We start from the raw sequence: 12,137 nt of genomic DNA on the forward strand, positions 1-12,137 counted from the left end.
AAGGAGAAGATTAGCGACAGACAACGTGGCTTCACCAAGGCCAAATCGTGCCTGACTAATTTAATGGCCTTATACAATGGAGTGACTGCATCAGTGGACAAGTGAAGAGCTACAGATGTTATCTACCTAGACTTCTACAAAGCCTTTGATACAGTCCCCCACAACATTCTTGCCACTTCATTAGGGAGATATGGGTTTGATGGATGGACTGTTGGACAAAGAATTGGCTGGATGGCCCCATCCAGAGAGTTAGTTAATGGAAACCAGCGACGAGTGGTGTCCCTCCAGGGTCCATACTGGGACCAATACTGTTTAATACCTTCAGAAATGACATAGACAGTGGGACTGAGTGAATGCACCCTCAGCAAGTTTACAGATGACACTAAGCTGAGTGGAGCAGTTCCTAGACCAGTAGGAAAGGATGCCATCCAGAGGAACATTGACAGGCTTGAGGAGTGGGTCCATGCAACCTCATGAAGTTCACAAAGGCCAAGTGCAAGGTCCTACACTTGGGTCGGGGCAATCCCCAATTTCAATACAGACTGTGGGATGAATTGATTGAGAGAAGCCCTATGGAGAAGAACTTGGGTATACTGGTGGATGAAAAACTGGATATGAGCTGGCAACAGGTGCTTGCAGCCCAGAAAGCCAATCATATCCTGGGCTGCATAAAAAGAAACCTGGCCAGCAGGTCAAGGGAGATGATTTTCCCCTCTCTACTCTGCTCTCATGAGACCCTACCTGGAGTACTGCATCCAGCTCTGGGGACCCCAGCACCAGAATGATACGGCCCTGTCAGTACAGGTCCATAATAGGGCTGTGAAAATGATTAGAGGGCTGGGACACCTCTCCTGTGAAGAAAGGCTGAGGAAGCTCAGGTTGTTCAGCCTGGAGAAGAGAAGGCTCCACAGAGATCTTATTGCAGACTTTCAATACCTATAGGGGGCTTATAAGAAAGACAGAGAGACTTTTTACCAAGGCCTGTGGTGATAGAAGGGGGAACAGTTTTAAACTGAAAGAGGGTAGATTTCAATTGGACATAAGGAAGAATTTTTTTACAACGCGGGTGGTAGGCACTAGAACAGGTTTGTAGATGCCCCATCACTGGAAGTATTCAAAGGGAGGTTGGACATGGCTTTGAGGAACCTGACCTACTGAAAGACATCCCTGCACATGGCAGGGAGGTTGGACTAGATGATCTTTAAAGGTCCCTTCCAATCTAAACCGTTCTATGACTCTAAGATTTCTACACTAAATTTTAGATTCCCACTCACGTGCTGGGCGCAATTTGAAATATTCACACACAGACATACAGTGAATAAGTAAATATTTTAATAAGTGCAAACATTTATTTTTTTAATTTAAATCTCATGCTCAGTTCATCTTCAGTTTTACTCAAGTATTCCAAACAAGTATTTTTCAGAAAGACCAGGCATGCAAAAATTCATTCTCGTTAGCTAAAATTTGTCAAAAGTAAAAAAGGCAAAAGAAAATAAACAAACTTAGCCATTCAACACTACTTCTGTCTATAAGACATAAAGAGTAAGGCTTTTATTAACAACACCTGTACTAATCAGACTCATGTGATTTAGACTCCTTATGGCAAAATATAAAAGTATAAAATAACAAAAAAAACTCCCAAAGCACTAAACAGCTGGCATCCCTTGGCACCAATAAATATGTGGTCTTGGCTTAATCACTAATAAAAGAAATTAGTATTTAATGAATGGGAGCATTAAACACTTTGCCCCATTTTGAAAGAACAGTATGGATATCAACAATTCATCCAGAAGAAATACTAATGCACTCATATGCTCATACTGGTAGCTCACAACCATTTAAATTTTGGTCACAAAGTCAGAAGAATAAGAACGGAGTCAACATAAAAACACATCTCTAAGGAAGAACTTTTTGGCTTTTTTAACTTAATATTAGTTCCAATTCTCAGCTATTGATTTAAAAACACTTCTAATGTATACAATCAACATGCATCTCAAATAGCTATTCATGTATCATAAAACAATGCAATGTTTTGTTATTTCATATATTTTTCATATTTACTTGTAAATAAAGCATGGGGGGTTTAAAACTACTTATAAATCAATGTTATCACAGCTACATTAAATCTTCAATGGCTGTCTGTGACAGATGTGACTAACTATTTGGCTCCTGCCACAACCCACCAATCGCTACAATCTAACTACACATTTTATCAAGATTTATTGCCTACCCCCATTGAAATGAATCTCACATTGGTAAGAAAACTGTTGCAACATGATGACCGGAGTCAATTGCTAAAACGAATTTGGATCAATGGACAAAGAACCCTGATTACTGTCCATCACGATCCAGAGAAGATACACCATGTCCTAGAAAGAGTGAAGAAAGATGCAGAACATCACTGGTGGGAAACTCTTTTTGGATGGTCACCCACAGCAACTGGAATTTTGAATTTGATGCTGCGTCCAATTGTAGTTTGGTTAGTTTTGACCTTACTATGTTTATTGTTTCTAATCATTCTGTGTATTAAATTTTGGCAAAAGATGAAACAAATGACGTCAATCCAACATGTAAAACATGCACAATCAACTGATCCTGTATGTGAAATGGTATATAACTAGCATTAATTGTGACACTCCAACTGAATGGCCTATCAAATAATTGGATTCTTACCACCGCTCTGCAATACGCCACATATCTATGACATAGAGGCAAGAGGTAATCATACTACCACTCTATGAGTCGATAAAGTGGATTGACTGTAGTCACGGGGTGGAGTGTGACAGATGCACTCAATCCCTTAACCAAACTAGCAGAAGTTTGATACAGGCTCCAAAGGAGGTAAAGGCCTGACCTGTAGCCAGGCCAAGAACTCCTCTAGTTTCAATCTGTTCTCTAAAAACCCACAAAGGAGTGGAGTGACACAGTGAGCATCAATACATATGAGCTTGGAACACCAATCGTGATTAATACATGAATAGTGGGTGGCTTTTCCAAAACTCATTTATCAAGGAACAAAGAAAGTTGTCGGTACAAGGAGTCTCATGCATACCTTTCCCATCACATGTAATTTGACTATGAGCCAACCACTTTATTCCACAAATATGACAGCCTAAGTGAGCCTTCTTGGAGCTCTCCCTGCTAGGCAGCATGGCTGCATGGCAGTGATCTCCCCTTGAGCTGGGACGCCTCTCAAGGTTGCTCCTTGAGGCAGAGAGACCTTTTACCAACAGCAGATCCTTAGTGAGTGACTGATAGCATGCTGAATTAATACTAATGAAACATTACTAATCCATGTAGCTATTAAATATTAATTACTATAAACTTTGTATAGATAATTCCATTAGACATAAACCGTTGTCCAAGTCTCAGACTACGATTGGACCTAGCCGCACTTAAGTTCTGTCACAAGTTTAGAAAGCAAGGGGGTCCACTCAGCCTCATGAGCCAACAGGAGGGTCTTCCGTATTCTTCTCATCTCTGGTCTCTGTGTGAATCATTCTGACTCGATTCTCACTCAATTTTCCTTTGTATGTTTCTTCCATGCAGTAATTAATGAAGTGAACCTTGCCATCAAACTTATTGAACCTTGGTAAACCACTGTTAAACTTCGTTAAATTCCATCGAATTTATTGAACCCCATCAAATTATTATTCTACCTCAATAAAACATATTGCTGCTTTTCTCTTTTGAGTGAGGTGCATTCCACTCTTTTGCGACAGTGTCCTGGATATTAAATTGGTCCAGAATGAAAGAATATACCTGTTTTTCCAGCTAATGGAGTATTTTTTGTAAGAAGAGTTTGTTAGCAATTTGTTTGATATCAATCCTATCTGTTATCAATGCTAGTGATACCAAATAGAATATTTTACATCCCTCCCCGATCCACAAAGTGACCAAAACAAGACAGTCCGGCTGTCCACAAAGTACTGTTCTTTTTCTGCAAACACAGTATAAAATAAGACAGGAAGACCAGAACAGGTCTATGCACAGCTTTTCACAGTAAGCAGGAAACATAAAACATGAAACAAAGCCACCAGCAGCTGAAACCCCTGTCACTCCACTTTCCACAAAGTAACAGCCCACCTTCCTTGTTCCTCTTCTACCCAAAAACGCTTAGGGATACACATAGTCCATCCTTACAGATTTCTCTCCAATCCCTGACAATGAAGGGAAGCAACAGTAACAGCAACGACAGCAAGATCTCTTTCTTCCCTATTTGTATTTATCACCTTTTGACAGAAACTGTGGAAATCCTACCAGCAAATCTGCTGCAGCAGAACACTTACAGACAGATTACTGATCAGTTCCTAACTTTGACTAATGGAAAACTTTCTGGTTTTTAATCTATAAACTGCACGTGCAAATTGAAAACCATAAGCAGCTGTATAGTTTCTTTGACTAAACATTATGGTCTGCAGACCACTGGCAGCTGACAGATTGTACCTTCCGAGTCAGGGGTATAAACTCCAGAGTACCATGCAATGGTGTACTCAAGAGACCTGTTACATAGTCACAGCTATATACACCTATAACCTGCTAACACAGCAAAGGAGTAGGCATTATAACCACCACTGACAGAAAAAGCCCATGAGCTAGAGAAGATAACACTAACAAGAACTCCCTAAAAACAGTACATGTAACTGCAGAAAAACGACAGGGTACTCTTAGTTTTTGCAGAATCACAAAATTAGAAAGCAAGTCCTCAATTAGGAAAATACCACCTTATTTTAGCAGCAAGAGATGTCACATTACCTTTGAAATCAAAGCTGCAATGAATAAAAAGAAGACTGTTGTTTTTTTTAAACTAATAATGGGTAAATTGTTAAGACCCTTGTTTCAACCCAAAACAGCACTTTCAGTAAATAAAGAAAGAGATCCTAGGCTGGAAAATAGGAAGTTAAGTTAATCAAACCAAAGTCCTTTTGTGAATATTACCAATAGCATAAGTAAAAACAGAGGACACACTTGCTTCTTTCAACTCTCCCTATTTCCAGCAACATGCGACAGGCAACTAGATGTGGAAAACCCAGTCTCAAATCACACTCTCTTGTTCAAAGTGAGGATTTGATGAAGTTTCCCACCAGAGGATACTTTAAAGAACCTCTCCTATCTTTTTAGTTACAGAATAAGGGGCATGAAAGGGTCTGTAGTTCAGCAGTTAAGAAACTATGAGCTAGGACACCAAATACATACCTCCTGCTTTAGGAATGCACATTATTTTGCACCATATGAAGTATCTTCACAAAAAAAAAAAAAAAAGACCACAAGAAACCAACCACGGAATATGCTATTAATCAATTCTTAAAATATAAAGTCACCAGGTGGTTTAAAGAAATACACAAGATTAAAGAGAAAGCACATAAAAGCTAAATAAAAATACTCTCAGCCCAGAAACTGCACTCACAGAATGAGCTTCCAGAGACACAGCAAAGCATTCTCCTTACAAAAAATACAAACAAAATGAACAACCCTGATTTCCTCTACCAGGAGCAACTATACTTGCAAAAACAGCACCTCCATCTGACCCAAAAAAATACAGAATCACAGGAGAAAATGAGACAGAGGTAAAACACACGCCAGATCTTTTAAACACCAAGCACAGCCAAAAATTCCAGGGAGTAATAATAACATAGGTGTTGAAGATTTTCCATGGAAAGGTCTTGAGATATTAAGGTGGTAGGCAGCAGCATAAAACCCTAAAACAGAATGCAGCAGTTAAAAGAAGTAACAGAGACTATGTGTGTCATAACTTACTGCTGGACCTTTACCTTTCTACTGCCCCCAACACTGTCGAGCCAGTCGCAGAAATGGAACAAGAAGATCCCAAAGGAAACAAAAAAATAAAATTAAAAAAAAAAATCCATGTTTCCTTTGCAGTTGTTTTCAGGAAAATTACTCAATTACTCAAGTAATTCTCAAGTAAAATTAGGAGAAGAGAAGCACTGGAATTATTAGTAATTTATTACATTATTATCAAAATAATTATACAATGCTTTACTGCAGACACAAGAATAATTTTCCCAAAACAGCATAATACAGAGGCAAACATGCTTTAGATTTATTACTTTCTCAGGTTTATACGAGTCTCCTCAGCAGACAATTTGGGAGCTTTGGACTATTTTCTTAATTTGGCTTTCTCATTTTTGCAGATTCCACCAGAAAATTACAAGACAAGAGTTTTCACAGAGTGACTGCAACAAAATTGTTGTGCTTTTAACAGGCCCTCCTCCAAGATGTCACTTTTTATGATTCAAGCTCACACAATCGTTTTAGGAGTATTAAAGAGAACACCAAACACTGCAAACATCAGCTGCCAAGGTCAAGACTTACCAGCAGGATATTAGCTTTAGAAAAGAATGGAGAAAAAAGGAAATCTTTAAAGTATCATATTTGGCTCCGTAGGCACCTTTACTTGGTGGGAAGTGTTACCTTAAAAGACAAAAGAAATGTGAAAAAGAACCTAGGTTTGAACAGAAAGGCCACCATCCCAGCTGAGAAAAAGGGTCAACTACTCCAGGATCCTGTTGCAGAAAATGCCAGTCAAAAGTAGATGCCTGGAATACCCGTGGTTAGAGCAAAGCTAACATGCACAATATTTCCACTAAGACTCAGGAGCTTCATTAGCCAGAGATGGCTGCCATATATTTAGCCAATGGACTCCAGTTCCCAGTGGAGAGACTCCGTTTCAGAAGTGCAGTTTATACAACAATTAATATAATAGTCCAAGGAGGTGTGGAGAAATAGAAAAGAAACTTTGCGTATTTCATTCAGGTGCTAGATAACTGTTGGATATATACATCTCTATTTCTATAGTGTTCCCTAGAACCAATTAAAACTTTCAGCCTCGTTCATTTGACAAATGGGGTCTTTTTCTTTGGAAAAAAAATATCCAACAGGCTAATACCTAAACAAATACTTAAGTCTAATCCTTTAGTTCTGGTACACTGTTAACCTATTAAACTAGATTTCAGTTGGGAAGTCTTGGAAGTATAGTTGGAAGTTCAGTTTTGGAAGTATAGTTTGTGTGTCTGTGAATGTAATACTCAGGAGAAAAAAAAAAAAAACTTAGGCAATTTTATCCACTTTATGGATTAAAAGCTAGCACCCTCTCACTAATGTCTTTTTAAAAGACATTTACATAACATTTCTATCTAAAAATGCCTGATAAGATAGTCTCCAAAAAAGATAACCCTACCCAACAGAATAGAACACAAGGCAAGGAAAATCTTAATAGAATCTGAAACACTTTTACTGTGAGGGTCTTCATACACTGGCACAGGTTGCCCTGAGGGGCTGCAGAGTCTCCAGCCATGGAAATACTCAAAACCTGACTGGACACCGTCCTGGGCAACCTGCTCTAGGGTGGGGTGGAATAGATGCTCTCAAGTGGTCCCTTCCAACTTAAACAGTTTCACAGTTCTGATTAACAAGACCTACAAATGTTAGGTGATGACTTAAGACAAGAACCAAAGAAGATCTTACATCCAAAGGAAACTAAAGCAATCCCAGCAGATGAAATATAATTCCACTAAAGGAATTAGTTGGCCAGTAAAAACTTTGTATTTCAACTGTGAAGAAGTTAGAAAAACACAATATTAACATTGCCCATATATATTTATTTTCAAATGGCTTGTCTTTGCACAAAGTTTTCATATGAAATATGAACTTAAAATGGAGTAATCATCTGTAAATAATTTTATCAGTTGACTTTTAAACTGAAAAATCTTAGTGAAGTCTATTTTATTTCCCATCCAAATTCAGAGCAACTTCACAAAACTTCAAAAAAGGTTAATTATTTTAGATAAATCCTACTTTGGAAAAGCTGCAAAATTGACTAGGTTATCACCTCTTTTACTTATTGAAACCTGTTTTCCCCTTTCTTACGTAACATACACGTGCTTAAACATGTCCCTCTACATTTATTGATGGATTACTAAAATGGTAAAGCATGTAGATGTCTATACTGCAGTGCTTTCAGAGAAGAATCTCTGCTTATAGATGACTGCTTCACTTTCCTTTTTATTTTATGAATAACCTGAAATAAATCCTGAAGACATGCATCCCCTGTTGTTAGAAGGATGGTATGTACTGGATTCTACCTAGAGCTGGAGAGATTACTGCAGAACACTGACTGGGTTCTGTTTTCAAATAGAGGAACTACTTTCACGTTCTTTTTCACCTGCTTCCCTCTCAGAAAACTATCTGATCTGATACAAGACAAAGATACAAGAATGGCAAGATAATATGCATGAGACTTAAAAGAAATACATTGTAAAATATTTTCTGGTTGCTGACTTCAAAATGATTGGAAGGGGTTCACCAAGGAACAAGGGAAACGCACATGTAATTGCATGAATCTAAAGGGGAAATCAGATACTTAACTACAATTTGTGCACATCAAGTTACATTAGCAAAGTGATTAGAAATTCAAATTTGTACTGTTCACTTCAAAGTTTCTATTATTTATAATGCTTTTCAAAAATATTTTATGCTACTAGGTTTTAGCAATATATAATTTATATTCAACTAGCAAATGAGCAGAGCACAGGGCCTTCCTTCTGCTTCCACCAAATTTTGTCCAATACTGCACATTCGCATACCAAGAAGAGGAAACTAACTAAATTATCATTATAAAGAGTTTTCTAAACTACTCCCACAAGACATTTAAGATATCCCCAAACCTTTCATTGCTTAGTACTTCTAAACAGGATTTTTACTGACAGCTCCCTCTCCCCGTAGTTCTCCTATGCAACAAGTTTTTGCAAGAAGTCTGGATTCTACCCACAGCAGAAATCCAGTGCCAGTTGCCAGGTGTACCAATGCTGCTTGAAGCAACAAACCACTACTAAGTCTCGTGTCGATGCTATTTTCTGTTCACAGATATGGCTGCGGTAGCCCAGGCCTTCGTGGATTTAACCAGACCATGTCCCACGAGAAAATACTGTTCTGGCTATCAGGAAGCAGGTTAGAGAGCAACCACATCATTAGATGGCACCTTCCTCTCTGCCATATCCTTTAGGTGTAATCCACCTGTTTGGCAGAGAATTATCATAGATTTCTATGACAAGGCCTCATATTACCCACCTTTTGTTATTTTCACGAAATGTACCTAAACAATGAAAGATCAATTGGCAAAAATGAGGGAAGTGTATCTGTGAAGGGAGGTCGCAGGGAGATAGACTGGGGGAACTTTTAGAAGTACAACTGTAGTTATTCATAAAGCCCTCCCTTCCAGGAACGGCTTAGGTCCACTTACTGCTGCTGCAAAGTAGGGGGAGAGATTAAATGACCTCTAAAGGTTCCTTCAAGACCTACATTTCTCTAAAACCCCTCAATTAGTTTCTTTTTCCAGGAGTTACACAAGGCAGCACCTCAGTATTCCTATCATTACACAGCAGGCAAATAAATGGTGGCTCCTAGCCGGGGGGAGCGGGGGGCGGGGGGGGGGGGCAGAAAAAGCTTGCAGGCCAAGTGCTTGCTTTTAAGCCAGAGTAAGAGCCCGGGGCCGTTTTAATTCACCCCGCGGAGCTGCACGCCGGCGCGCACGGGGCTCCCGCTTCTACCGCGGCCGCCGGGGCCCCGCGCAGGACTCGGGGGCCGCCGCCGCCGCCCAACAGGTGGGCGCCGCACCCCCTCGGCGCCGCGGGCCGCACGCCAAAGGCGCGGCGGCTGCCGAGGCGAATCCCCCCGGCCCAGGGACCCGCCGCGGCGGCCAGCCGGCCCTCCTACCCGCCACCGGCCGGGCGCCCTGCTCCCCCGGCTTGCCCTCCGGGGCCGCCGGAACCGGCGGTCCCACGCGGGACGCGGCGCTTCCGAGCTGTGGGGCAGGAGAGGCCCCCGCCAGAGGGCGGGAGGTGCCCGCCCGACCCCAGCCGCGCCGCTCCGGGCTGCCCCTCACCGCCGCGCCCGAAGAGGACGGCCCCGCTCTCAGGTACCTGGCAGCGGCTCAGCTGCTCCGCCAGACTCCGCAGCTCTTCCTCCAGCTCAGCCACCCGCGGCGCCGCCGCCGCCTCCGCCATCGCCGGCGTCGCGGTGAGAGCCTCTCGCACCCTCCACAGGGCCGGCGAGGAGCGAAGAGGGCCCGCGGCTGGCGGAGAGAGGGCGGAAAGCCCTTGCCCGCCCGCTCCTGAGGGAAAGGGGAGAGAAACGGTACTGCGAACCACACAAATGAAAACTTTCCCCCTCTCAGCTGCACTTACCGCGCGAGCGAGCGCCGGAAACCGCAGAGGAGGAGGACGCGGTGCAATGACGTCAGCACAACCGCTACCCCGACGAAGAAGGGGCGAGCGGCACGTTTGAATTTGCCCGCCCGAGCGGCAAGACCGCGCATGCGCCCTGCCTGCGGCGCCGGCCGCTTCCCGCGCGAGGCGCGGCGACAGCGCGGGCAGCCGTTGGTTTTTGACAGCCGTTAAACGGGGCTCGGGCTTGTGCCGCTGAGCGCCGCCGCCGGCGCCGACCGGGTGCTCGGTCTCGGTGTAGGGGCTGTAAAAGCGGCGTGCGCTTCACCGTCAGGGACCGGCGCCTTGGAAGGGCAGGCCGTGCGAGCAGCTGCATGTCAGCCTCGTTTTCCCGTCACGGTGTAGGTAGGAGCAGCTGCTGTCCAGCCAAGGTGCTGAGCGCAGGGTTGTGCAAATGCCCGGGAATCCAGCAGATTTCTGCCCTTCCCGAGCTGTAGGAACACCTGGAGCTGTCTCCCGTCTCCGTTATGATACTAGAGGATTATATATGAACTGTGCAAATATTTCTGGGTGTTCTGCTGTGGGGTGCTGAGGCTCCAGCATATTTTAGTTTAGTAAGAATGCCGCTTTGGACTTTTTTTTTTTTTTCTCTGAATTATGTACTAACATCTGTGGGACAAAGAATCAGAAACCTGATTTTAGCGTATATCTTGATAGTGCTTTAGGATGCACAAGCACCCAAACTGTCTTTCACACAGGAAGATTATTCAGATTTATTATTTCCAGAGCTGGATTTGAGAGCCTACAACTGAAAGCTGTGAAAGGCATGGAAGCTCTAACTGTTACAGTGCATGAAATATTTGAGCTGGTGCTGCTACAGAAATGTACTGGACTTAAGATCAGGATATGCAGAGTACTTAGTTTTGAAATGAAGGGCTAAACGGTGTTGCCAAAGCAAACCTTTGCATGTTTCCTGCAGCCTACATGGGAAGAAAAATACTCACAAACAGACTAGAATTGTTCCCAAACACATGAAGAAAGAAGTTGAAACATGAGGTCAGGATATATTTTAGCCTGGAAATAAGTACCAGTTCAATTGCATTTCACCAATGTCAGTATCTTGCTATAGGAATATCATACATGTTTTTAGACAGAAGCATGTTTTCTTTCCCCCTCCATTGTCACTTTTGCACAGATTTTGGAAAAGTTGCCCTGAATGTGCCACTATGACAAGAAATAAAGTTCTTACTGTGTGTGCATGCAGAGAAGCAAAAGAGGTTTACATATCATGAGAATTATAACATACATTAAACTGTCCAGTCCTTCTACCTGTGGCCCTGGCAAAAAGATTCCAGCGTCCTTGGTGATGGCTTTGCCTGTGAAAGTTATTTTCTTGCAGCACGTTGAGCTCTAGAGTCCCTTCTCAGAAGAAGAAAGTGACTACAGTAATCAAGGTCAAAATATCTATTTTTATATAATTTTATATATACTTATATAAAGTATTTTTATTATGACAGCAATTATTATCTGTGAAATTAAGAATGTAAATTCAAAGGTGAGAGACCACATCTGAGTATTCTTTGTCCAGTTATATGGAGATGTAAGGACCTGGGGGTGTTGGTCGACAGCCACCTGAACATGAGCCAGCAGTGTGCTCAGGTGGCCAAGACAGCCAATGGCATCCTGGCTTGTATCAGGAATAGTGTGGCCAGCAGGACCAGGGAAGTGATAGTGCCCCTGTACTCGGCATTGGTGCGGCCGCACCTCGAGTACTGTGTTCAGTTTTGGGCCCCTCACTACAGGAAGGACATCGAGGTGCTAGAGCATGTCCAGAGGAGGGCAACGAAGTTGGTGGAGGGTCTAGAGCACAAGTCTTACGAGGAGCGGCTGAGGGAACTGGGGTTGTTTAGTCTGGAGAAGAGGAGGCTGAGGGGAGACCTTATTGCTCTCTACAAC

At 42.5% G+C, this 12,137-nt stretch overlaps 1 protein-coding gene across 1 annotated transcript in view; it reads right to left on the minus strand.

Moving 5' to 3' along the window:
- The window catches only part of CNTLN (centlein), a 196,653-nt gene extending 186,400 nt beyond the window's left edge, over positions 1–10,253 (minus strand). Inside the window, exons 1-2 of the mRNA XM_087741617.1 lie at positions 10,203–10,253; positions 9,939–10,129 (exon numbers count right to left, since the gene is read on the minus strand). Of these exons, the coding sequence (XP_087597743.1) occupies positions 9,939–10,022 (84 nt within the window). The 5' untranslated portion in view covers positions 10,023–10,129; positions 10,203–10,253. The remainder of the gene's footprint in view (positions 1–9,938; positions 10,130–10,202) is intronic.
- Positions 10,254–12,137: the final 1,884 nt, after the last annotated feature.

The sequence above is a fragment of the Nipponia nippon genome, unplaced genomic scaffold, assembly GCF_047370975.1.
Source record: "Nipponia nippon isolate SJK-2023a ecotype South Korea unplaced genomic scaffold, ASM4737097v1 scaffold_8, whole genome shotgun sequence".
Classification (NCBI taxonomy): domain Eukaryota; kingdom Metazoa; phylum Chordata; class Aves; order Pelecaniformes; family Threskiornithidae; genus Nipponia; species Nipponia nippon.